The sequence below is a fragment of the Emiliania huxleyi genome, assembly GCF_000372725.1.
Source record: "Emiliania huxleyi CCMP1516 unplaced genomic scaffold EMIHUscaffold_41, whole genome shotgun sequence".
Lineage (NCBI taxonomy): Eukaryota > Haptophyta > Isochrysidales > Noelaerhabdaceae > Emiliania > Emiliania huxleyi.
This window is the reverse complement of record NW_005198900.1, coordinates 331020-355631: the sequence shown is the minus strand read 5'-3', so window position 1 is coordinate 355631 and position 24612 is coordinate 331020. Positions and strand designations below refer to the sequence as shown.

General features: G+C 63.9%; 8 protein-coding genes across 8 annotated transcripts; 3 read left to right on the top strand and 5 right to left on the bottom strand.

The window, feature by feature from the left end:
• Window positions 1-1897: 1897 nt before the first annotated feature.
• On the top strand, window positions 1898-2410 carry EMIHUDRAFT_355879 (hypothetical protein; the record flags this gene model as incomplete). The annotated part of the gene is made up of 1 exon (XM_005769773.1): window positions 1898-2410. A coding segment is annotated over one exon (513 nt), but the record flags the coding sequence as incomplete, so codon positions are not given.
• A 2903-nt stretch (window positions 2411-5313) lies between these two features.
• Window positions 5314-6872, bottom strand: EMIHUDRAFT_65943 (proliferation-associated protein 2G4; the record flags this gene model as incomplete). The annotated part of the gene is given in 4 exon segments (XM_005769772.1): window positions 5314-5512; window positions 5618-5811; window positions 5957-6442; window positions 6456-6872. 4 exon segments carry the CDS (start codon window positions 6870-6872, stop codon window positions 5314-5316), a joined length of 1296 nt encoding a protein of 431 aa, XP_005769829.1.
• Window positions 6873-7223: 351 nt separating this feature from the next.
• EMIHUDRAFT_355877 (hypothetical protein) lies at window positions 7224-8413 on the bottom strand (the record flags this gene model as incomplete). Its single annotated transcript, XM_005769771.1, has 5 exons — window positions 7224-7289; window positions 7320-7571; window positions 7699-7826; window positions 7983-8289; window positions 8324-8413. Coding segments are annotated over 5 exons (843 nt in total), but the record flags the coding sequence as incomplete, so codon positions are not given.
• Window positions 8414-9850: 1437 nt separating this feature from the next.
• EMIHUDRAFT_65950 (hypothetical protein) lies at window positions 9851-10183 on the top strand (the record flags this gene model as incomplete). Its single annotated transcript, XM_005769770.1, has 1 exon — window positions 9851-10183. One exon carries the CDS (start codon window positions 9851-9853, stop codon window positions 10181-10183), a length of 333 nt encoding a protein of 110 aa, XP_005769827.1.
• A 3044-nt stretch (window positions 10184-13227) lies between these two features.
• On the bottom strand, window positions 13228-15330 carry EMIHUDRAFT_464210 (hypothetical protein). The gene is made up of 4 exons (XM_005769769.1): window positions 14715-15330; window positions 14228-14642; window positions 13841-13967; window positions 13228-13627 (listed from the first exon to the last, which is right to left on the bottom strand). The coding sequence occupies exons 1-4, from the start codon at window positions 15247-15249 to the stop codon at window positions 13289-13291; spliced, it is 1416 nt and encodes a 471-aa protein (XP_005769826.1). The 5' UTR covers window positions 15250-15330; the 3' UTR covers window positions 13228-13288.
• A 1819-nt stretch (window positions 15331-17149) lies between these two features.
• On the bottom strand, window positions 17150-18454 carry EMIHUDRAFT_464209 (hypothetical protein). Its single transcript, XM_005769768.1, has 4 exons — window positions 18121-18454; window positions 17922-18054; window positions 17666-17840; window positions 17150-17473 (listed from the first exon to the last, which is right to left on the bottom strand). The coding sequence occupies exons 1-4, from the start codon at window positions 18324-18326 to the stop codon at window positions 17310-17312; spliced, it is 678 nt and encodes a 225-aa protein (XP_005769825.1). The 5' UTR covers window positions 18327-18454; the 3' UTR covers window positions 17150-17309.
• A 450-nt stretch (window positions 18455-18904) lies between these two features.
• Window positions 18905-19413, bottom strand: EMIHUDRAFT_210078 (hypothetical protein; the record flags this gene model as incomplete). Its single annotated transcript, XM_005769767.1, has 2 exons — window positions 18905-19014; window positions 19047-19413. 2 exons carry the CDS (start codon window positions 19411-19413, stop codon window positions 18905-18907), a joined length of 477 nt encoding a protein of 158 aa, XP_005769824.1.
• Window positions 19414-19910: 497 nt separating this feature from the next.
• EMIHUDRAFT_102636 (Hypothetical protein) lies at window positions 19911-21613 on the top strand (the record flags this gene model as incomplete). Its single annotated transcript, XM_005769766.1, has 2 exons — window positions 19911-20388; window positions 20745-21613. 2 exons carry the CDS (start codon window positions 19911-19913, stop codon window positions 21611-21613), a joined length of 1347 nt encoding a protein of 448 aa, XP_005769823.1.
• Window positions 21614-24612: the final 2999 nt, after the last annotated feature.

Genomic DNA, 24612 nt, shown 5'->3' with positions numbered 1-24612 from the left:
GGGCCGTAAAGTAAACACGGGTCTCCGAGGGTTAGCTCCGCGCTCCAGGTTTCCCCTAGCAGCAGACCGCCCCCTCTACTCGGAGCTATAATGGACACCAGACACGAACATGACACACATTCCCACACGACATCACCGCTCAGGGCCCCCTTCTCGCGGGGTCCTCGTCTTCCACTCCGGGGGGGGCTCCCCTCTCCCCCGGGCTCACCCTCCTGTTCGCTCTCCGATGGTTGTCCGACGGGCGCGGGGCCCGACCTCCCCTCCTAGCCTTTTTTGGCTGTGGCCCCGCCGCCGTCTCGTCCCCTCTGCCCGACCTTGTCTCCACTCGCAGAGGCCGCGTCAGCTCATCTCTCGCCTCCTCCGACAACTGACCCCAAGCCCCCCCTGGGGCCCTCCAGCGTCGGCCTTCCGGCTCGCCGGCGGGCCCGTTATCGTATTGCGGCAACTCCCCTCCCCCAGCTCCTCCTCCCGGGTACTCCAGCCTCCGGCGGGGCGGTTCCGGATCCCCCAGGTTATTCCGGGCGGGTCCATACGGTGGCGGCCCCGCCGGCGGCGGGGGTGGAGGCGGCGGCAGGGGTGGCGGGTACGGTGGCGGCCCTCGCGGCCGTAACGCCTGGTGTGGAGCCGCTGGGGCGGCCCCTCGACCCTGCAGCCGTTCCAGCGGCGGGGGTGGAGGTGGTAGTGTGTGGGTGGCGGAAACGGTGGCGGCACTGGCGGCCGCACCGCCTGGTGTGGAGCCCCAGCGGCGGCTCCTCGACCCAGCGGCCGCTCCAGCAGCGGGGGCGGAGGCGGTGGTGGGGGGGGCGGGCATGGTGGCGGTGCCGGCAGCCGCAACGCCGTCGGCCGGGCCGTCTGTGGGGGGGGGCTAGCTAAATGAACACCCCTCGGACAGGCACAGCTGTGGTTGTCGGCCCCCGGGGGGGCAGCTACTACCATGGCCGCTCACCTTGAGGCGAGCCTCTGCTGGGGCGCCGTATTATCGGGCAGCGCCTGCGAGAGGCCGACGGGAAAGAGCGGAGGGAGCTTCAGAGACAAGTTCTGCACCCGCTGCCGATTGCGAGGCGTGACTGTGCCTGCGGGCCGAGTGCGAGTGCCGACCGGGATTTGCATGCCCGCGAATTGCCACGCCGGCGGATTTTGGAACAAGGCCATTGACGCGTGGGGCTGGCCGCCGTACCGCGTCGCCAACCAGACGCGGGACTGCAACGGCCCAACGCTCGTGATTCTGAAAGACGACTGCCTCGGCGTCCTCTACGGCCTCGTCCCGCTACCCAGCGCCGCGAGTGACCAGATTAGCTTTCGCGTCATGCGGACGCTTGTGCCTTGCGCCTTTGCGGCCCCTTGCTCGCCCGAGGAGCCACACAACGACTTCTCCACGCCAACCACCGTGATGACATCGCTGCCCAACCTCGCTCCGCTGCCATTCGGCGCCCCCGGCTGGCAGCGGCAAGACCGATGTGTATCGCTCGTGCCTTGCGCCTTTGCGGTCCCTTGCTCGCCCGAGGAGCCACACAACGACTTCTCCACGCCGACTACCGTGATGACATCGCTGCCCCCCAACCTCGCCTCGCTGCCATTCGGCGCCCCCGGCTGGCAGCGGCAAGACCGATGTGTATCGCTCGTGCCTTGCGCCTTTGCGGTCCCTTGCTCGCCCGAGGAGCCACACAACGACTTCTCCACGCCGACTACCGTGATGACATCGCTGCCCCCCAACCTCGCCTCGCTGCCATTCGGCGCCCCCGGCTGGCAGCGGCAAGACCGATGTGTATCGGCACCCGCCCGCCTCGACTCGCTTGACTCGCTGCTCCTCGGCGGCACTGCCTCCCTCGACACAGCCTCCGCCACAACCTCATCCTGCGGCACCGACTCCGCCACGGGCATGGGCTCACCCGCCCGCCTCGACTCGCTTGACTCGCTGCTCCTCGGCGCCAGCACGTCCTCACTTGCCTCCTGGCTCCTCGAGATCCTGGACGATGACCAGCTTATCCCCGTCGACCTTGCGACGGCGCTCGCCCACGCATCGGCCGTCGTCCGCCGCGGTCGGTGCGGTGACATGCAGCCCTCAGGCGGCAGCCTCGCTGGGCCATCGCAGGAGCCTGAGGCTGCGTCGGAGGAGCGCGAGGCGCCAGCGAAGGAGACTGCCGATGGGCTGCGCTCTTCCGGCGGCGCGACGCGCACCGAGGCGCCGAGGGCATCCGCAGACGAGGCGGCAAAGACCGAGAAGGAGAGGGAACTTCTCGCGAAGCTCGGAGAGGAGAGGATGCAGCTCGGCATCACGGCGAAAATGCTGTGCCAGGGGGTGCTCGCGCTTGTGCCTCACCTCGCTACGGTGATGTCGCCGGACGAGGTGCTCTCCGACCCCGAGCGTGCGAGGGCTTTGATGCGAGAGCTCGCCCCCACGCACGCGTAGACATCTCTCTGTTATCTCTGTTGAGCGCGGTCCGAGCGGTGTTCGACACCGAGTTTTATTATTTTGTTTGTGTTGCTAGTTTGAATGTTATTCGTGTCTGTTGCATGTGTGTGAATGAACGTGTCTTGTGTGTGTGTATGCGGAGTGCGCCGTGTTTGTTCGGGGTGTCTCCCATCTCTCGCCCGCTCGCCCCTCGTTGTGGTTCGAACATTAGATTTGGTGAGACCGAAAATAGCGAATACCGAATTGGTTACGGCTTGGTTGCTCGGCTTACGCGTTTACGGCTCTCCGTCGACATGGATGTTTTAAATACGGCGAACTCTCGAGGACTCGAGGCCGCCGCATTCTGTGGAGGACGACCCCGGCTTGCGGACCCCCCCCCGCCATACCGCACACGACATCGTTTGACGCCCGAATGCCACGCATCGCGGGTGTCGCTCCTCACATCGCGAAGGGGAGGGTGAACCACGGACGGTCGGACGGCTCCTCGACCGCCGTGCAAAGCTCGCTTCCGAACTCTCCCGCCGGGCAGGTAGGGCCCCAAAGGGGGGCTACCTAGAGAACACACCTTCCTCCCTCCCTCTCTCTCCCCTTTCTGCTTGCTTTCTCCCAAGCTAACTAGCTAGGAGTGGTTCGACCCCACACAAACCCGGAGGGGTGATGGGATGCTGTCGCGGCGGTCTCAGGCCCAGTGAGGTAGTGCGCCAGACTATCCCGGATCCTGCTGATCAAGCTCCTCTTGTAGCTCGATCGGTCACACCGCCATCGCCGTCGGGGAGAGGGGGGGACGACACTGCTTCGGCAGCGTGCACCTCGATCCTGTACCTGTTTGTTAAACTTAGCTTGTACCCGTGACGAAAAACGGACGCACACCAAGCGCTAAGCGTGAGGACGCGATTTCGAATTCGGAGGTGCATCTGAGCAAAATTGGGCCCGCTCAGGTGTGAAAAAAATTATAAGGGTCATAGTCGCCGATTCGATCCGGAAGCCACTCGACCATCGAGAGGCCGACGGCCGAAGTCGGCAAACGTAGATCAAATGGTTAGAGATAGCGTCCACTCAGCGACCGATACCCGTAACACATCACCGGGGGAATATTACAGATACGCACAACCGACGCCCGAAGTGCCAAGAAGGACGTCATTAGTACGAAACCTCAGAAAAAGGCCATGGGCGTCGAGAGAACATTCCCTCGAGAGGACAAAGAAAGGCGACGCACCCCCTCCTTGCGCAGTGTCCCCCGCTATGTGTCGCCAATTGGGGCACGCTATCCTGTGCAGTCAGGGCAAGCGGGGGCGGGACGCAGTCCCATCTCTCCTGTGTACGGGTGGGTTCTGTCTCCAGTCTCGGAGGGGGGCAAGAAGGTAAGAATATCTAATTTTTTTGTACCTGTTTGTTATGACCCCACCCAATGAACACTCCAGTGAGGGAGGGCGAGACGATCGAGGGGTCCCGTACCACGCGGAATTGACCCTATCCAGTGCTCAAGTGCTCAAGCTAAGAGTACACTGACTGACAAAGAACCCTGCATGTGTCTTGATTTGCCAACAAGAGCTTCTCTCTGGCCAACATGCAACAACCGAAAAAACATAAATCGACAGCCCTCTCAAAAGAACGAATTCAACGAGCTCAAAGCACTGGAGCGGCACTTGGAGCACTTGGAGGGGACCTGTTCCTTTTTACCGATCTCACAGCTGTGTTTATTGGGTAGGATGGAAGGACACCTTCCTACTGGCCGTACGATCAGGTCGTCACTGAATGCTTGATACTATTTACTAAGGCCGCGAGCTACGCAGGTGATCAATTGTGCAGCATGGCACGGTCTAGGGCACGGTCAGCAGTGCCGAAAGGATGTCGCAAGGCGTGATAGCATGGCCGCAAGTACGCCGAATTCCCATGGAAACAAGTAAAAAATCGCTAAAAAAACACCGAAAAACCCGGCGTGCGGCGGGCCATGGCGCATGGGACCCCCCCCCCCCCCCGCATGGACACCCTCTGGGGCCCCCGCGCCGGCCCAGAGGTAAAATTCTCTCTGCGTTCTCGCACATGGAGTGCGAGGTTCTCGTCTGTCGCCGTCCCAAACTGTCACTCCCCTTTCTTTCTCCCGGCCGGGGCGCGCGCGGGGGCGGCGGGTGCCCTGGAACCCCGGAAAGTAAGAAAGAAAGAAAGAAAGAAAACAGACAACCCAAACGAGGGATAGGGGAGGAGGACAGGGTCCATCCACACCTGCACGAGCAGGATTTTGGAAGGACGATCAGGGGGACAGGTGGGCTCTCCTGCTCCTGACAAGGGACACGACAGGCTCGCAGCGCGGTGCACGGTGGAATCCCAACTCGGAAAATAAGAAACTTCAAAGGCGGATCCTACAACTTATCTACGATATCACGTGTATCTAAGAACGAGAAGGGAGCGTGTGGAATGACGCCGTGAACGGCGGCTCGCAGAGGGGCATCGCACGACCACAGGACGTGTCCACCTTTGCCCTGGGGAAAAAGCGGTGTGGTGACCGGGTGGAGACCCGGCCATGCACCCGGCCCTTTCACCTCCAAGGCGACATGTGCCCCTGGTCAGCAGACATGCACGCGATGCGATATGGCACGTTCACGATTGTCGGGGTCTCACCACGTGCGATGCACCACCAGCATGCGCAAAGCGAATGCTGGCCCATCAACGACTTGGCTTGCCGGGAAGACGAGGCTCGAGAGAGGTGCGCCGCAAAGGAGCTCCCCAGTCTCACGGAGGCCACCTCGCCCCACGCGATAGCGACATGGCTACCAGACTCATGCGCCACATCACAGAAGATCCACAACCGTTGGCGTGCGCAGCCCACGCGCAATCGTCAGCCCCGCGTGGGCGCCTCACTCGACGTCGACCGCCCCTTCGCCACCGCCCTTCTTCTTATTCTACTTCTTCGCCTTCTTCTTGTCTTCGGTTGATTGTGCCAGCAGCTCGACAAGCTCAGCGTCCTGCACAGAGTGCTCGCTCGTCGCCGTCGGCGCAGGCCCCGAGGTGATGCGCGCCGTCTTGTTGGACGGAAGCAGCAGCGCTGTGAATTTGTACTGCGCGACGAACTCCTCCTTCTTCTCGTACAGCACGGGGTACCTGCAGGCATCGCGACCAGCAAGCGCAAGCGCCGATGGTGAGCCATGGCATGCATGCTGGAGCGGGTGACAGCACGTGGCAACGGTCACGGGGCGGGAGACGCACTCGATGAAGAGGTCGTGCTTCACGCACTCGGTGACACCCATGCGCCACTCCCTCTCGTTGCCCGCGCGCAGCGTGAACGGCATCGTCGGGAAGCGCTGGTTGACCTCTGAGAAGAAGGCGCGCGACGCCTTCATCTTCAGCGAGTATGTCCTCACCTCCACGTTGCGCTTGAAGACGGTGGTCCGATCCTCCAGCTGGCGGGCACGAGCGCACACCGCACGTGGGTCAGTCGCGGTCAGCAGGGCGCACGCATCGCGTGCAGGCACCCACTCGAGCCGAGCCGAAGGCCACGTGCCGAGGAGACGTGCAAGGAGGCAGGCGAGGCTCCGCGGAGCGCACCTGCTTCGGCTTGCCCTCGCCGGTGCTCATGACGACGTCGATCGCGAAGACGTCGTTCTTGGTTATGGTGGCCTTAGGCACCTGCTGCTCCGGCGTGATCTTGTTGATGATCTTCTTGTTCGCGTCAATCACATGCTTCTTCATCTGATGAGAGAGCACACCCTCGACGGGTGAGCACTGGTAGCTCTCCGCCACCTTGGCAATCGCCTGGGAGATGTCGTTGTTAGTGGCTCCATCCTTGAGCATACGCTGCGCCACCTCGCCCGCCGTCCACGCCGCCATGAGCACGTCGCCCTTGCGCCCCGACACGTCCTGCTCGCCCACCAGCACAGTGTGCGCGACGACGGCAACGTAGCCGTCGACGTGCACGCCCAGGTCAATCTTGACCATATCGCCATCCTCGAGCACCACCTTGTCCTCTGACGTCAGCGGCGAGTAGTGGCCCACGCAGTTGTTGACGGACACACACGTCGGAAACGCCACACCCTTCTCCACCAACCAGCTTCTTGCCCTCCTTCTTCTGGTTGTAGATCTTGGAAACAGCCTCGTTGATGTACGCGTCCCCGATGTTGCACAAGTCGACAGCCTTCGCGCCGGGCACGCAGGCGGCGGCGACAGCCGCGAGCGCGCGGTTGGCGATATCGCCCGATGTGACGCAAATTTCTCCCTTGAGACGCCTCGTTGGCCTTGCAGGCCTCACAGTCGATCGACATCCTCTTCCATGCCACACACCGCCGTCAGGCTTTGCGCCTTCGTGGTGCTCGCTAGCGGCTGCAGGCAGGCTGCCGGCGCTCCGCTGCCCGTCGAATTTTCCTCGGGCGACCTGAACGCTCTGACGAATGATGGTCCGGCGCCGCCTGAAGAGAAGGCGCAAGCTGTCTACGGCCGCCCATCGAAGTTCAAAAACATCGGTCATGCCGCCCCGGTTGGGGCCGCGTCGCGACCATGCGGACGGTACGCTCCGCAGGGATCACCGTGCCACGCGAGCGTGGAAATCGATGACAAGCTCACCGGAGGCGGTGGTTCGCACGAGGCGGCAGTCAGGAAGAAGGCGGACGAGGAGGCTTCCCACTGCTTTTGGTGTAGATGATGGCATAGTTGTTGTTGCTGGCTGGTGTGCATATGCACGTGACGTGTGGAATACGTATGTGTAAACTGTAATGTGAAAATGTCAGCACAGCCACACACAGGGCAGAGAGCCCGCAGCCGCACACCGCGTGCACGCGAACGAAAAAGAAGAGAAGAGAGCCTCACTCCGCTCGGCTAATCACCCATCGTCCCGACACCGGCGGCCGCCGGCCAACACTGCCGCCGCTGCATCCGGATCCTCGTCCTACCCGGCCTCCAGCCCGACCTGCCGCACGTTGATGTTGATACGGCCGCGCTCGAGCCACTCTGCCACGCCCCGCAAGTCGTCGCCGCCTCCGCCGCCGCCGCCGGCGCTGGCCGCCTCGCGCAAGCGAGCGGGCGCGGTGCCTCGCAGGACGCGCGCGACACCGTGGTAGCAGCCGCGCGAGGCGCCGCCCTGCACCACCACGTCGCCCGAGCGGGACCCGCATCGCCAGCGGCGCGGCGTGTCGGGAGGGCCCTCCGAGCAGGAAGGTGGCGGAGAGGCCTGGAGGGGCTCACACGCGGGCGTGTGCGACCTCGGCGGAGCTGGAGCGGGACAGGAGGCGAGGGCCGGGCAGGAGGGCGGCAGGGCGGGAGGGGCAAGGGCGCCGCGTGCCAAAGGAGAGCGAGACGATCGGCGCGTCCTGGCACGGCTCGGCGTCGTCGCAATGCCCTCCCATCGAGGAGCGAGGCGCGTAGTAGTTGACGATCGCAGCCTCGGGACGCAGCGGCTGGCCGACGGCGCGGCCGAGGTCCGCGCCTAGACGTGCGTGGTCCACTCAACCACTGGGCATGGCTGTGACACGGTGCTTGCGGCGCGTGTGTGTGCGTGCGTGTGCGTGTGCGTGTGTGCGTGAGCGCGGTGCATGTTAAGAGCGACAGGCTCATCTGCGGGCCGTGGTGTGCATGCGAGCACCTAGCGCGCCGAGCGCCGGCGGGAAGGGGGAGCGCCTCGCCTCATCGTACCGCCTCTCGCTCCACTGGTAGTGGTAGCCGAGCGTGACCCAGCTCAGGTGCCGCAGCGCCGACGAGGACGGCGCCGCCTCGTGCTGCGCCCACAGCGCGCCCCGCTCGCCGGCGTGCGTCAGGTCGAGGTTGGACTCGCTCGCCTCGGGCTCCGTCCATGCGGCGAGGGCGGCGTGGCTCCAGCGGAGCTCCTCCTCTGGCGAGAAGAACGGGCAGCGAAGGAAGCGGAAGCCGTCGACACCACACAACGCGTACAGCTCCGCGCAGCCAGTCGGGCGCGTCGGCCGCCACATCCACCCGGCGGACTCGATCGTCGGCGAGCTCAAAGTCGATTAGTTCCTCGCCGGGCTCCTGGAGCGAGTGGCGCCACCGCTTCTCCGCCTCGCGGTAGACGTCGGTCGTGGGAATGTGCCCGCCGACGCGAACCGGCCGGAAACGGCGACGGCGAGGGTGAGGTAGGGAAGTCTGAAAGAGTCGAGCCAATCGTTGGACGCGGTTGTGGTTGTGGCAGCGAGGCAGGGTTCTGGCTCCTGGCCGGATGGGCGCGCTCCTAATACCGCGTTGGTGTCCATTCTTCACCTACCTACCTACCTACCTACCTACCTATCCCCACGCCGCGCAGCGAAGTGAAAAAAGATTCGCTCGCTACGCGTCGCTCACCGCCGGGGCGGGCGGCGGGCGCCTGGCGGCGCCGCTGCGCAAAAAGGCGAAAATAGGGGGTACCCACCTGTTGTAGGGCCCTTTTGGGCCAAACAAGACCAACCTACCTACCTATCTTCGATACCTACCCATCTCGCTATCTGGGAGGGGCTGCCAGCCAGTGTGCAGTGAGTGGCAACAGACCCGCTATCTCCGGCTAGGAGCCCGGGCCCAGTGCGCAGTGGGCCCACCCTCGGCGATGCCCTCGCCTGGAAGCAAATACAAAAACAAACACGGGAGTGTGAAGTGTGAAGAGTAGTAGTCGTAGTAGTTTTTTTGCGCGCTGTATTTTTCGCACAAGCACCTCGGCCAGACAAAATAAATAACCTCCAACCCCCTCAGTCTCTAGCTAGGTCCCTAGGTCTCCCCTCTCAATGACCACCTCTTATGCACATTCGAGGTGGCCTTACTTATCTTATGGAGGGAAGAACTAGAATCCTCATCCAGGAGGGAGCGGCCCCCCCCCCCGCCCGACCCGCGGATACCCCCTCTCGTGCCGATTGCGATTCGGCACGCGGGAGATTGATTGCCACGTGGATGGAATTCCGTGGATGGAGGGTTATTTTGCGGGGCGAGGCCGACCTATCAAGCAAGCTCGAGAGGCTTCGATACCGGGGCTATCCCGATAGATGTATGTATGTACAAAGAGAGACGGTTCGACTTTGGGGGGGGGGGAGAGAGAGAGAGAGAGAGAGAGAGAGAGAGAGAGAGAGAGAGAGAGAGAGAGAGAGAGAGAGAGAGACCCCTGTCCCTTTTCTCACTAAGCTAAAAGTACTGGGAGAGCCGTTTTTGTAATCCCAAGAATTCCTGCGAAGGGAGAATGCGTGCAATACTCGTAATTGGAATCAGGGTTGATCGTAAACTTCGAGAGTTTAGTTCGGGCGGGATTACAGTTGTACGGCGCGACAGGTTCGGCCGTCCGCATGAGGTCCGCATCTTCGGGCATCCCATCTTCGGGGGCCATGATGGAGGCCGAGAGCGGCAGCCGCAGGGCACTGCTTCTCGTCGTCACCGCCGCTTTCGGCGGGGGGGCGCTGGTCGGTACGCTGGCCACGCGCGCCTTGGCTCCGGCCCCGTTCAGCGCCCGTGCTGCTGGTCTTGCCGCGGGCGGGCCTCTCGATGGCTGCAGCGCCTGGCGAAAAAGCTGAGACCAAAACCGTGAAGATGGGAGCGGACTCCGGTCAGCTCGTCTTCGTCCCCTATGAAATCACTATCAATAAGGGCGACACTGTCACATGGGTCAACAACAAGGGCGGCCCACACAACGTCAAGTTCGACGAGGAAGCCATCCCCAATGGCGTCGATGTCGAGTCGATCTCGATGGATGATGGAGAAGAGCTTGGGGATGAAGGCGCAACCTTCTCCAAGAAGTTCGACACTGCAGGCACGTACCGCTACTATTGCGAGCCCCACCGTGGGGCGGGCATGAACGGGTTGCTCATTGTTAAATGACTGATCAGTTCCACTGGCGGCTCCCTCCCGGCTCGGTCCCTAGCCAGACCCCGCGCGCTGTAAGCTGTCGGCGGGCAGCGTGACTGTTCGCCGCGCAGTGCTGCTTCATTGACGCGATGTTTGAGCTGCGGAGGGCCCTACATGCAGTGGCATGGACCCGCCACAGCTCGAATGTCACACCTGAGCAGAATCCGAACCCCCGGGTGCGGTGTGTCGTGTGTTGCAGTGAGAGTGACCAGTGTGGTAACCTTTCAAGTTTCATCGGATTCGGGTCCTAGATCCGTAATCATTGCACCTTTGTTATCAACAGACATTGAGAGAAGAGAAAACTCCGCGCGCGTCTCCGCTCGAGCATCTCTCCGCTCCCGCGCTCGCGGATCAAGAGCACCCTGTCCGGGTATGAACGTCGTCGGTGCGGCGCAACATGTCCTATCTTTTGTTCTCACGCATGTGTCGCGCAACGTCCGTCCTTTGTTTACGCATGTGTGCGTCCGTCTGGACGTGTGGTCATGGAACTGCCAGAGTTGCCCGGCCAAGAAGCAGGGCCACACCGAGTGCGTGCGCGCCCTCGCGGATCATGCGGCGGCTGAGATCGCGGCGTAGAAGGCGCTGGCGGAGGCGGCGTGGGCGGCGGGAGCGGCGGAGAGGGCGGCGCAGAGGGGCGGCGGAGGAGAAGGAGGCGGCGCGGCATGCAAAGGAGCTGCTGGCGCAGGTCGAGGCGGAAGCGCGCCAAGGGCAAGAAGGGCAAGAAGAAGAAGAAGAAGAAGGGCAGCGGGGCGGGCGGGGCTGCTGGGTCGTCGCAGGAGCCCGAGGAGGGTGCCGAGGCGCTGTCGCAGGCAGACGCAGCCGAGGCGGCGAAGAAGGCCGAGGAGGCGAGGCTTCTCCTGCTTCTCGAGACGCTCACCGAGGAGAGGATGCGGCTCGGGTGGAAGGTGGGCGGGGACAGACTCAGCTTTTGCGGAGAATTTTAGTTTTTACGTTATTTCCTTCACCCACAGCCACACGACAAACGTATAGCTAGGATGTCATCCTCTCGCTCTCCCATTTAGGCCACCATGTTGCACAATATACACCATCACACAAGCGATCCTGACATCAAAACAAACGCTTCCTCCTCCCGCTCGATCTCCCCCGAGCGGGGCGGCGTATGCTCAAAGCACACAAACGTAGGCGAGAAGATGCCACCACCACCACCATGGCCATTGGATGGACAAGATAGCATGCAGTACACCATGGCCATGTTTCTATGTTTGCGATTTGGAATTTGGCATTTGTCCAGCTCTTTGTTTATTTATTTATTCTCAGAGATTTGCGCACTGTCATATTATTTTAGGTAAGACGTACCATAAAGATTAAAGTGCACTACTTCCGAGCCTTGTTCATCTCTTGAAAGCTGCCAGCAGTACACACACCGCGCCGAGGACGAGGGTCAAGAACCCGTATCTCCTGCTCTTGGTCTTGGGCCACCCGTTGACCCACCCGTTGAGTGCTGGGCTTGAGCACCTCGTCGTCGCCGTAATCGTGGCACACGCCACGCGTACTCCGTACTCTCTACAAATTCTTAGAGCCGTACGAGTGAGGAGCAGCGCGGCGCAGGATGTGGACTGGATTTTTAGTTGTAGGTATGTTGTTGGCAAGTCAAGACACAGAGCTCACACAAAATCACAGTGGGTGGAAAACGAACGAGTCACTTAACAGGGGTCGATTGAGGCGGGCCACCCTCTGTCCACACACCAGAGGCCCCCGGAGGAAGGATTGGTGCCATTCTTTCACTGTGGGATCTTGCGATCGAGTCTATGCAAATAAATAAATAAAACGGTCAAACTCTGAGACGATGGGATTTAGGGCGACATATGTGTATGTATATGTGTCCCCGGACCCCGCCCGGTTGCTTCCCCCAGGATTAGTCTTCTCTGCTTGCGGGAAAACACCCTCGGGCGGCCGGGTGGGGCTGCGGCTGGAGCTAGCATGGCTCGATAGAGCCGAGACCCCGTGTTGAGGCGGCGCTCCTTCGGCGGCTGTTGAATCAGCAGATTCGACCTCATATCTCCAGTACTCTCATCCCAGTGGATGGACGTCCGTACGTCCCTTTGTGTTCCTCTCCCCGTCCCCCGTCCGCCAGCGAGACGCTCAGTCGCTGGCGGCCGCAGTTTTTCTGTGAGAGGAGGAGGCTGCGCTGCACACAAGCACGGGTGGGAGGGGCTTCTCCTGGGTCCTGCGGAGTCGTGCGTCGTGCGCAGGGCTCCTCTTTGCTTCCTAGTCTCCTCTACTCTAGACTGTACTCCTACTATCATCTCGTTCCCGTCCTACCAGAGAAGCGAGCCCCTGCACACGAAGCACGATCTTGGCATGTGAGGGATCTTCACAATCCGTCCCCTCACCCTGGTCACTCCCCGAGCGCCCGACACTAGAATAGAGCGCTGAGCGGCGCGAGCCGCGTCCCGCGAGTAATTTAAATGCAGCCCTCGGCCACGCTAGGGGGCCCACAGCGCCAAAATCCGCCACTGTGGGATTTCGCGCCCAAAGCTTGACTCTGAAAAGCTCGCATATCCCTGCGGTGAGCGCTGTGGTCGCCGCAGACTGGCTCCGACTTGACGGCGTCATGGAGACGTGATGCCTCCATGCCGCCGTCGAGTCAAAATCGACATGAGAGTCGATCTTTGGCCCGCCAGAGGGATATGCGGCGTTTCGGGCGACAAGCAGCGCTGCGACCGCGAAGTGGCGGTGGACATGCTCCCACGGTGCCGACGCAGCGCCGGAGTGGCCGGTGCTGCTCGCCGCGACCACGACGGCTACTCCGATGCTCCGGGCCGGCCCGTTCTACCCGACGGTGGCACTCTTCCACGTCTCGCTCACGCTGAGAAAAATTCTGAAACGGCGTGCAGCAGAGTCGCCGACGAGTCGGTCCGCGTGCCTCCTCGTGTCCCGTACCGTTCTCACACATCCATAAACTCACTTTGGCCTCACTAAAGCGAAGGCCGAATCCTTAATCCTCAGATTTTAGATTAGGACGCTGTGGGCCCTCTAGCCACGCTCTCCCTCTGGAGTCTGGAGGATATTTTTACCGTAAGACGAAGCCTAAGTGCAGCACCTTCGACCAACGTGCTATAGGTCGCGGAGCGAGTCCCACGGCCGCTCAGCGCTCACGCCCTCGCGGAACCACATCGTGGCGATCCACTTGCGCCCCTCGTGCAGCGGGCAGCCCGAGTGCTCGGTGACGCCGTTGTCCATCGCCGCGGCCCACCCCGTCGGCGAGCCCTCGTCGCGCAGCTTGTAGCCAAAGAAGAGGAGCTGCCCCGGCTTGGGCACCACCTTGAGGCCGACGCGCGTGAAGAGGGTGTCGCCGCCTCGGTCAGCCGTCTCGCAGTAGACGAGCCCGGTGGCGATCCGCTTCCCCTCGCGCCACGGCCCGCCGTTGCACTCTCCGTCGCAGTGGGCGCGGTACTGGGCAGAGGGGCAGTTGCGAGGCTGAGAGGTCGTGGTGCAAGGTGGCTTCCGATATATCGCGGAGGTCTCGATAAAATCACACTGGTAATGGGGTGTGCACAAGGCGGCGCACGTACGCTGGGAGAGGAGGCGCCGCGCCCGTCGGGCGGTCATTGCTCTCAATCCCGCCGCGGCCTCGTGCGATCTCGTGCGATCTCGGCGAGATCTCGCCTGGTCGCCGTCGTCCTTGTAGTAGACAGCGTTGACCGGCTCCTGGCCCGGGCCCTCCATCAACGTCTCGTACCCGGCCGCCTCTCGCGCAAAGGCAAACAGACGCCGCGCGAGCGCTGTGACGGGCCTGGGCGGTGGGAGAGGCCAGACGCTTAGTCGAGACATCTGGACGGCAAAGCACCGACGAGCGGCCCGGGAAGACTAGGATTCCGAAGACTGGGAAGCGGGTGTGGGCAGCGGGGTTGCGCGGTGGGAGGCTCTCAACAGGCTCTCGGAATGGCTCTCGGAAGGCTCTCGGACGGCGCCGGTTCGGGTCATCGTACTCCGGGTACATGTTGACCTAAGAACAAACAATGCCATTCTTGGTGAGGAGCACTGAGAACGCACGTCGTTCTCCGGATGCTGACCGAGTAAGAGCGGCGCGCGGCGGAGAAACCGCCGCCCGAGACCACCGAGCGGCCCATCCTCGGAACGGTCGCATTCACCATCGCCTCGCACTCGGCCCGAGAGACAAACCCGTCGACCACGTAGATTGGCGGTTCTTCACGCAGCACCCCCACACTGTACTCGACGGCGGGCGGCGGCGGGCGGCGCGACGCGCCAGGGGGCGGCGAGCAATCGACGGCCGCGGCGCGGCGCTTGAACGAGTGCCATCCCTCCGCGGCTGCCACGTCGTCGGCCGCCGACTTGAACATCATGCGGTGCCGACGCCCGTGAGCTCGCTCGCTGGAGGCATAGGTGAAGCCCTGGCACCGCGCGTGTGAGGCGCAGAGCGAGAGCGCCTCCGCCTCGCTCATCTCGCCTAGTACCATACCTCCCGTGGTATCGAATCCAGTGTGGGTTCATTCCCGTGGGCGGTGCGGTATCATCTCACCGTCGAGCTCGCCGAGGCTGTCCCCCGCCGGCAGGAAGCCTCTCCTGTACAGGAACGCCCCCTCCGCGCCTCCCCCGCCCCCAACCCCGCCGCCCGCCTCTTCGCGCTCGGCTGCCGCGCAAGGGTCGTGCGGCGTGTGCGTCCAAGCGAAGCGGCGGCTTGGCGTCGAGCCGGGCCCCGACGCGTCACAGCTGTAGTCGCGCAGCAGGTCCTTGAGTCGGTGCGACGACGCGTACCCGGCCTCTCCAGCGTGCGAGGGCAGTGGCGCAAGCGGATCAAAAGTGTGTGGGACAGTCGCAAAGGGAGGATGCGTGCTCGTCGGGTCACCCATCGCCACGAGCAGCCTGTCGACCACGCACTGCATCCAAACCTCGCCAAGCGTGTGGCCGATGCGCTCGCGGCACTCGTCGGCGGCAGCAGTGAAGGCCGCGGGCGCCTCCGGAGCATCGGCATCAGAGAGGGCCCGCCGTTCGCGCGGCAGGAGGCCGCCGAACCCGGCAGCGGCGGCGGCCCAGAGCAGGAACCCTCCGCGCATGTGTGTGTCGCGTGTTTGGTTGCTGCTGGGTGTCTCGCGTGCACTGAAGCTTGCAGTTAGTCGCGCGCGAGGAGTATCGACTTCTGGCCTTCCGGCGGTTCGCGAAAAAGAATTTTGCTCGGGCGCGAAAAAGAATTTTACAACAACTCCCTCGCACAACACTGGGCACGGGACTGGCGCGCACTGCAGTGTCGTGCGAAAAAGAATTTTACAACCCGCGCGAAAAAGAATTTATTTCGCAAGAGCGGGCAGATAACGGAGCCGCATCCATTGCCATTGACAGTCGCCTTCATCCAGGATGCTGTCAATCAAGAAGCTCCGTGCCGTTGGCGTGCGAACGAAGAAGCTCGACGCACCAGCCAGAGATGCCGCAGTCCTCGAGAGCACCATCGAGTAGACACTCTGTCGAAGGTGCGCTCCAGCAGCTCTCCCAGCTCCTCATCGTCGTCCATGATCACGCTCCCCACAGGGGCAGGGCCGCCCCCAAAAAGAAAGTAAAAAAGAAATGGGCCACCACCGATCGCAGCACTTCGTGTTGGAGAGTCGAGATATTGAGATTGTGACTAGGAGGGAGGGACGTTGGGGATTCTCAAAGGTATACCCTTGGAATGGCCGGATCCAGCCTTAAAGTACGAGATCGCGCGCGCTTCGCGCGCTGCACCGCCTATTCTCCGCGGCTGAGTGACGACGCGTGCCGTGTGCCAGCAGAGTTGGGCGCGCGCGGCGCGACGGCGCCCGCGAGGGAAGGCGCGGGTGCAGCGCCAGCAGCGGCCGCCGGCGGTCGTACCGCTCGCCGGCCAGCGCAGCAGCGGCCAGCGCAGCGGCCGCCGGCGCAGCACCCAGAGCAGCTGGTGCGCGCCTTGCGAGGGGAGTAATGCCGCCCGGCCGCCTTGAGGCGGCCGGGCGGCAGTACTCGCTCGAGCTTTGCGAGCCGTGCGCGCGCCGAGGCGCGCCCGGCGCGCGCCCGCCCGGCTGCCAGTAGGAGGCGGCGCAATATGGCCACATAGTACAGCCCTTGAGGAGGAGGAAGAAGAGGCTGCCTGGCAGTGCTGTATGCCGCCGAGGGGCAGTTTTGGGGTGCTGTCCCCATCCCAGGGGGCTGCAGAAGGCGTCCGCAACCGAGACAACCCGCCCCTCCCGCCGAGGCCGGTCGAAGCCCACTTGCAAGCAGCCATGAGGAGTCCTCTTGGTGCTCCTGGCGGCCGTTCAAAGCTCGGGCGCGCGCCGATGGGGGGGGGGGGGGGGTCTTGCTTGCTCCACATCGAGCGCTGTCGGTCCGGACCGGTGCTTGCACCGAGGGGAGGCCTGCACAAAGGTCTGAGCCGCGGCCGCTCGGCGCCAAGTGCAGTGTCACGCTCGCGCGCGCGTGACAAACTGGCAATTCTCGTTTCCTATTCACTCGGTCCCCCAACGGAAGAGGCCTTGCTCCTATTGGAACACTCCAACATCAGATTTGCCTCGTGTGTCCCTTTTTGAGCCGGAAAGCTATTTTCTTTTGCATTTTGGGTCCTGTGGGCACCCTCTATCTATGGCTCAGACACTCTGGACTGCTCTTGGTCCCTTCTGATGCCCTAGGCTACACCTGGGCCTTACCTGGGGTTCTAGGGGCCGGGCAGGGTTTGCCCCCCGAAACTGGCCCGAGGAACCTTAAGAGAGTAGCAGGGGTAACACCTGCGACCTGGGCGCTGGGGTTGTACACACCAAAAAGAAGGTTGTGTCTGGGAGGGAGGGAGTGGGGTGCAGGTTGCTCACACACCCACGCGCCACGCCCACGGCACCAGGCCGGTGCGCTTGCACTAAGAATGCCGTGGGGCTCCTGCCCGTGTCCGGGCGTGGAGATGCGAGGGTCGCCCCCCCTTGCCCCACCACTTTGTGTGTGTGGAGACGTTTACCTTACCTTACCTTACGCTTACCTTACCTTACCAAAAACAAAAAGAAAATCAGCTGCAGAATTCCTCTCCAAGACCCTTGCCCGTTCCTCCGGGTAAACGAAAGAGGCCGCCGTGGGTTATGTCTTGGGTTTGTCGGAGCCCTCGGAGCCAACAGTGGTAGTAACGCTGTCACTCAAAGAGACCGTCGCCCTCGTACAGCGGACCTAGCACCGCTCGCGGGTCCGGGTAGTCCTGCAGCGCGCTGGCGTGCTGCGCGTCGGCCACCACGCCGGGCATGTCGTGCGTCTCCGGCCGGCAGAGCGACAGCTGGAAGTGGACGTGCGGAGGCCAGCCTGAGTGACGCACTCGCCCGGCTGAGGGCGAGGGAGGGCACCCACTAACGGTGGACGGGACCGGGGAGGCATTCGGGGCCGGCCAAAAGGCGGTCAGGTGTTCACTCGAGTGATGCAGTCATCCGGGCGCAGGAGCCCAAGATCTCCCCGCGATGACCCCCCCCCCCCCCCTCCCGAGCCTAGCATGGGCGCCTCCGTTCTCGTGCGTGCCGCCCAGCCAGCCGAGCACCTCACCCCGCGCCACCTTGTCGCCAGGTCGCCACCGCACGCTGCTGTCCGCCGAGAGGTGACCGTGCAGCGCCCAGACGTCAACGCCGCAGAGCCGGTGCTCTGTCACCACCACGTGGCCGTAGTCGAGCGCCGCGGCCTGCAGTACGCGCGCCGAGTTACCTGCCGCAGTGGCGGGGCTGCTGGGGCGCCAAGGGTCGGGTGAGAGTGCGTGGCGCACGTTGTAGCCGGAAGAGTGGACAGTGCCGTCCGCCACGGCGTGCACCGCTGTGCCGACCGGGCCGCCGATGTCAATCCCGATGTGGATGTCGCGCCGCTGCGAAGGCGGCACGCCCGCGGCCCAAGGGTCGGCCCTGGGAGGCGGGAGGCGGCGGTGCACGTGGGTGGGAGGGAGGGTGTAGGTAGGCGAGGCAGGCGTCCCTCCAAAGAGCTCTGACGTGTACATTGATCGCCGCCGCTCGTTGTAGCGCCCAACGTCGTAGCCATGGCCCGTCTCTGAGAGCGGTGCCTGGCCCTCGAGCCCACGCGTGAAATCGCGGACGAGGTACGGGTGCTCCCAAAGGCCTGGCACGAGCGGAGCGAAAGAACTGCCGGCGAAGCGCCCGCTCCCTGGAATCAGTTTCATGCGGGGCAGTGAGGAGACCGCGGCGCAGGAGCTCCGGGTTCGGCGATTCCGGTTGGTGGTCAGCCACTCGGAGAAGGCCGCCCGCAGTTCTCGAGTTCGCGAGGTGGATTTGGCGCGTTGGGTTGCGGCCAGCGAGCGGTATAGGCCAATCGGCTTTCTTTTGACAGGTAGCCATAACAAAACGAACAGAACCAGCAGCGCATGTCATCATCATGTGTGTGTTGTTTGCCTTTCGTTTACGATAACCACTCAAAAAGAAATCTGGGCTGAGCTTTGTGAGGCAAAAATGAAGAGCTACATACAAGTGCATACACAACGCAAAGTATTACAGCGATCGCCACCTCGCTGGCCTCTCCGCAGGCCCCCCCGACCGCGTCGAACTCATCGGCGCGGGCTCTCTCGGCTACGGGACCGGCCCCAGCTTCGGCTGAGGGCTAAACAAGCGGCCGAGCCCAAATCACTTTCGACAAATCACTGTGAGAGAGAGTCGTGATTTCTTGTTGGTTTCCTAAAATCTCTCTCTCTCTCTCTCACAACGCCCTCTCCCTTTTACTAAAAGTACGTACACTGAAAAAAAGCTAGTGATCGCACTGCCTCGCGATGTCCACGCAGGCAGCGGCGTCGTCGCAGAACGAGCAAAACAAAAAACAGGGCTCCAGGCTGTTAGAGTTGTTTGGTATTTCGCCATCTTGACGACGGAGTCCGTCATCTTCTCCAAACCCGCCGCCAAATCGGCAGCAGTGCCAGCCCCGGCAGCCGTCTTTCGCTCCTTTCGTCGAGCCACAACGTATTTGTCCGGACCGTCGAGGCGGGCATCGAACACTCGTTCGAGCATCGTGGACGACGCCCTCACCGGCGCCCCCGCGTCGTCGTTGGCTTTGTTCGCCGCCTTGTCTGCTGCCACCTTCCGCAAATCGAGCTGCGCCCGCACTGCCGCCATCGCGTTCGTCGCCTGCGAGGCGACCTTCGCCACCTTGGCCTTCCTCTCCCGCTCTGCCGCCGCCTTCCGGTCCTCGCGGCGGTCCGCCAGCGGGTTGTCTCCGGCGTCAGCAGCCACGATCATGGCCGTGACACCCTCGCCTGCCATGCCGAATCTCGGCCGATTGACGCGCGTCCCAAAAGTCGCCAAAAGTGGCGGCGCGTCGCAATCACCCGCCCGCCGTCCCGGCGGTCCCGCAGCTCGCGCACATCTCCCTCTTAACCCACCTGTAACATCACATTAAGGTATTGCTAAAAATCTCCAGAACGAGACAGAGGGAGGGCGACGCGAAAGAGGAAGAAGCGACAAGAGAGAGAACGACGTTCGACGAGAGTGGGATAACCGCGAGGTGGCATGAAGGTTAGGAAGAGGCAGACGCCCAAGGGTGGGCGACGGCTAGCGCACCACACCCCTCTCCTTAAAAGTGTGGTGGCGGCGTGCCGTCCTCCCATGTCGAATGCTTCTTTCTTTCTTTCTTCGCACGACGTGTTAGTGCCAGTGCGCGCCAGTCCCGTGCCCAGTTTCCTGGAGTTTAAAATTCTTCCCGACAAAATTCTTCTTCGCGATGTGTGTGTGCGCATGTGCATGCACCGTCGAACATGCACATGTCCACCGCCGCCGCTAGATCTAAGCACGAGAAGCTTATCCTGCAGGAGAAGCTTCTGGTGCTGCAAACCCAGATCGACAGTCGGCGCGGTAGCGTGCAGGCGGCACTGAAGCGTGCCCCGCCGCCACCGCCGCTGCCGCGTGCGCAGCCGCCGCCGCCGCCGCCGCCGCCGCCGCCGCCGCCGCCGCCGCCGCCGCAGCGCGCGCCGCCGCCGCCGCCGCCGCCGCCAGTCGCGAGCCACGTCCTCGAGCTCGATGACGAGGAGGACGGCGAGGAGGAGGCCGCGTCCGACGACGAGGAGGAGGAGGCCGGCTGGTGGAAGCACGTGCAGGCCATGCCGCAGCGGCCGCGCGGCTTCGCGCCGCCCGAGGTCTGTCGGTATGGCGCCGGCTGCCGCTTTCGCGCGACGTGCTCGCGCGCGCACCCCGAGCTACGCCCGGGCGAGCTCGGCCAGCTCGGCGCTGAGGACCTGCTCAGTGGCGAACGCGCTGGGCGTCGAGCCAAACGCGCGAAGTCGCCGCCCGCCGCCGCCGGCCTACAACTGCTTCTGCGACGACCTCGACTGCCCCGCCGGCCACCCGCTGCGGGCCCGCGCCTTCGCCTCCGCCTCGACTGAGGAGCGCGGCGTGCTGGTGCAGCGGTACACGGCCGAGCGGCGGAGCTATGGCGAGCAGCATCAGAGCCGCGTGGAGGAGGCGGTGATGGCCGCGCTGCGCGAAAAGCCTCCCAACGTAAAAGTCGGGCGGATCTTCGTGCTGTCCTCATTGCGCCATCTCGTTGCGAAGATGAAGATGGCGGGGTTCACAGCGCAGCCCAAGGCTGGCAGCGCGAGGCGAAGTGACGTGCGTATCCGGCGACACGTACGACCGTGACCGCTGGGGGCACGAACTCAGGAAGCATCAGGAGACGAAGCAGCAGAAGAAGGCGGCGAAGGCCGTGCACGACGCGGTCGAGCGGCTGGCAGCGCGAGAAGTGACGTGCGTGCCCGGCGACGCGTACGACCGTGACCGCTGGATGCTGCCCGACGGACTCCGGAAGGATCTAGATGCGCTGCATCAGGAGACGAAGCAGCAGAAGAAGGCGGCGAAGCAGCAGCAGAAGGCGGCGAAGCAGCAGCAGAAGAAGATCAAGAAGAAGGCGAAGAAGACGCACGTCTGCCCGTGCGGCAAAGGCTTCAAAACCGCGAGCTCGCTGCAGCAGCACCAAGAGCACCGCAAGAGCTGCCGAGCACGCCGGGCCCGTCGGGAGGCAGCAAATTCGGAGGAGCTTGAGGCAAAGGCGGAGGTGCTCGCGCGCATCATCGAGACGAACCCGAAGCCCGTTGAGCTCAGCAAGCTGCTTGGCTCCGCGTGGGGCAAGCTCGCGGACCCGCCGACGGCCGGCCCGCCAGAGGCGGCCGGCGCCGAGGCGGCGGTGTCGGAGGGCGAGGCAGACGCGTCGGCGGAGCTCGAGGCTCCGACCAACTCGGAGCTCGGCCGGCAGACTGCGAACCTCAAGGCCGCCCGCGACTTGGAGGAGGACTTAGCACCGCCGAGCAAGCGCACTGCCGCCGAGAGAGCAGCGGCGGCTGTCTCGGCGCGCGTCGGCGTGCCGCCACCGCCGCCGTCGGCCGCCGGCTTACCTAGCGGCTTAGTAAGGTGGGAGGTAGATGGACGTGTGGAGTACAGTGTGCCAGCGTTGAGTCAGCTGTGCGGTTCATAAAAGCTAAAAACAACACTCATACTCAATACAACCACACATGATCGATATATCATATATCAAATCGTACCATGTATGATGTATCCATGAGCATGCGACCATGTGCATGTCGGCGAAAAGAGCACATAAATCATAAATAAACAAAACGTGAAGCCCCTGACGCATGAGCATGACCATGAGATCCATGTCGAAGAGGAAATAAACACAAAACGTGTCTCCTGTGGTCCTGTGGAAAACAAAAAGAAAAACCGAACGTAAGAGCGCACTTAAAAAGTCTAAAGAAACCCCTGACCGCCTGAGGGCTGCACTCTCCAAGTACTCTCATCTGCTATGCTAGTCTGACAGGAACTAACACTGTCTGCCGTGGAGAGAGGGAGGGCAGAAAGGTGCGCGCCCAAGCCGATTGCGCTCGGGGAGAGCAATTCTTCGCCATCACACGGGTCGCCGCCAACGGCATCGCCCTGCTCAGCCACACTTCTCGAGGTCTGCCGGCGTGGCGGCGGTGGAGGCCACGGCGGCGGAAGCGGAGGTGGCGGGGGGCGGAGGTGGCAGCGGCGCGCGCGGAGGTGGCAGCGGCGGGCGCGTGGTGGAGGTGGTGGAGGCGCGGGGCCGCGGAAGCCGGCCTCGGCGCGAGAGCGCGCTGGCGGCCGGCGCGGCGCGGAGGTGGTGGACCGCTCCTTGCGTCACTCGCCGCCGACTCCCATATCCTCCTGGAGCGCCCGGAGCTGCGCCATCTTCGCAATAAAGTCGCCGTCGGGCTCGCCAGAGCCGCCCAACTCCTCCTCCTCCTCGTCCTCGTCGTCGTCAAAATAGTCATCCCCGCCGCCTGCGCCGCCTGCGCCAAAGAATTCAGCTTCGACGTGCTCGGCATACCCGAGCCTCACCGCAAGCTCCTCCTCCGCGTTCACCTACGCACGGGCGACCGGCGATGAGGAGACCCTTCCCCCGGACGCCTCGACGCCTCGCCGCCGCGCCCATCACCACAGCTGCCGCCGCCCGCCACGGCGTCGCGCCCGCCGCGCCCGCGCGCGCCGCAGCACCGACGTCGTCGATCGGGACAGAGTACCACGCATCGGCGGAGTGGAGAGCGGAGCGGAGGAGCTGCTTGTCGGCGCGCACCCGAAGCGAGGGTGCCTGGTTGGGGGCGAGAGGGCTCTGGCGGCGGCGTGGGAGTGCGGGAAGCGACGGCGGCGGCAGCGAAGGAGGAGTGCCGCCAGACAGGTAGGCGCGCACGCTTCGGGCGACATGGTGCGTGCGGGCGCGAGCTCTAGTGGGCCAGCGCAACGCATCGGCCGCGGCGGCGAGTCTCAATCTCGGCCGATCTCGGCCGATCTCGGCCGATCTCGGCGAGACCTCGCAGCCGCGGCGCAGCGTGTCCCCCAGAAGCGGCGCGTCGACCAGGCACGGCGCGACCAAGCACGGCTCGTTGGCGCCGGCGGCGGGCTCCTTCAGCAGGGCAAAGGGCGTACCAGTGAGACAAGTGCGCCTCGCCGCCACCGGTACTCTCTCTTCTATTGCGACAAGTGCGCCTCGCCGCCACCGGTACTCTCTCTTCTATTGCGGGTCGCCGAGGCGGCGGCGGCGGCGGGCGCTGCTTCGACCCACTCGGCGCGGGGCTGGCACGCCAGAGGGACAGTGAGGGCCTCGAGAGCCGCGACGGCCTAAGGTCAGGTCAGGTACACTTCTCCACACACACACGAGGTGGTGGGGCAAGGGAAAGGCGAGCCCTCGCGACTCCACGTCTAGACGACAGGAGCCGCACGGCATTAGAAGTGGAAGGCCCGGTGCGCGTGGGTGAGCGTGTGTGGGTCGGTGTGGCCTAGGGGCACGCGCGAGGGGTGGGCTAGCGGGCCGGCGAGGAGGGAAAGTACGCCCGAGCGCCCTGGCGTACGAGGCGTTACACATCATTCACACTACTCATATCACAGACCAACCTTGGCAGGAGGCGGGTCGGCGGGCGAGGGCAGCAGCGGCGGCGAGCTCCACGTGTTGAACAGAACGACGTTCCGCGTCGACGGCGCGTCCGCCCCCTCCCCGGCGCCACCCCCCTTCCCGCCCTCCTCCGCCTCCTCCGCCTCCTCCGCCTCCTCCGCCTCCGCCGCCGCCTCCGCCTTGGCCTCCTGCTGTCTACTCATCCACCGCAGGAATTCGGCCTCGGTGAGCCCCGGCGGGGGGGCGTCAGCCTGCGTCGTGAATGAGCCAAAGTCAGGGCGCGAATACGGCCCCGTGTAATCGGAGCACCGCGTGAAGACACGCGGCTACGAGCACAGCGCATACAGCTGTGAATACGGCCCCGTGCCGTGTCCTCGGAGCAACGCGTCTCCTCGAGCGTTGGTGGGTTGAATACGCGAGTCTGTGGCTCCCCGCATCTAGAGTCGTCGGCAGTGTCCGCGGCGCGCCGCGTCGCCGTCTCCTCCGCCTCCCCGAGCCACTCGCCCGCAGGCGCAGGGACCGCGTGCAGCTGGTCGCCGCGGAAGCGCAGCAGCCGGCCTGGCCTTGCAGGCACCACGTGCAGCGCGGTCAGCTCGCGCGGCGGGCCTGCGGTGTGGGGAGATCTGGGGAGATCTGGGGAGATCTGGGGAGATCTGGGGAGAGATGAGGCGGGCCTGCGTTGTGCGTGCGCCAGAGTCAGGGCGGGCGAAGCATCGCACGTATAGAGGGGCGCGAGACACAATGAGCACAGCTGAGTACGGTTGAATGCGCGTCCTCTCGAGTGCTCGTCGGAATTCCGCATCTAGTGTCGGCGGCGCCCGCACGTGCATCCGCCTCGGCGGCGGCGGCCTCGGACAGCCAGGCCTCGTCGGGCGGCGCCTCGGAGCGGGAGGGGGGCGAGGCGCTGAAGGAGGGGGAGGGAAGCAGGGAAAGAGGGGCAGAGGGAGAGGGAGAGAGGAAGATGCTAAACTGTGTGTGACAGGGTGATGCGAGAGAGCGGCACCTCCTCCCACACACAAGTCGGCCCACGCAATTCCTCGGCGAGCTCCAGGTAGAGGACGTGGCCGTTT

Excerpts from the sequence above, each read along its gene's own strand:
- EMIHUDRAFT_464210 (XM_005769769.1), bottom strand. The coding sequence starts at position 15,249 with ATGCGCGGAGGGTTCCTGCTCTGGGCCGCCGCCGCTGCCGGGTTCGGC. Across the intron at positions 13,968-14,227 it reads GTCAGCATCCGGAGAACGAC|GCCCGTCACAGCGCTCGCGC; the intron begins GTGCGTTCTCAG and ends CCCACCGCCCAG. Across the intron at positions 13,628-13,840 it reads ACAAGGACGACGGCGACCAG|TACCGCGCCCACTGCGACGG; the intron begins GCGAGATCTCGC and ends CCCTCTGCCCAG.
- EMIHUDRAFT_464209 (XM_005769768.1), bottom strand. The coding sequence starts at position 18,326 with ATGAAACTGATTCCAGGGAGCGGGCGCTTCGCCGGCAGTTCTTTCGCT. Across the intron at positions 18,055-18,120 it reads ACGTCAGAGCTCTTTGGAGG|GGCCGACCCTTGGGCCGCGG; the intron begins GACGCCTGCCTC and ends CCCGCCTCCCAG. Across the intron at positions 17,841-17,921 it reads TCCACTCTTCCGGCTACAAC|GCCGCGGCGCTCGACTACGG; the intron begins GTGCGCCACGCA and ends CGCGTACTGCAG.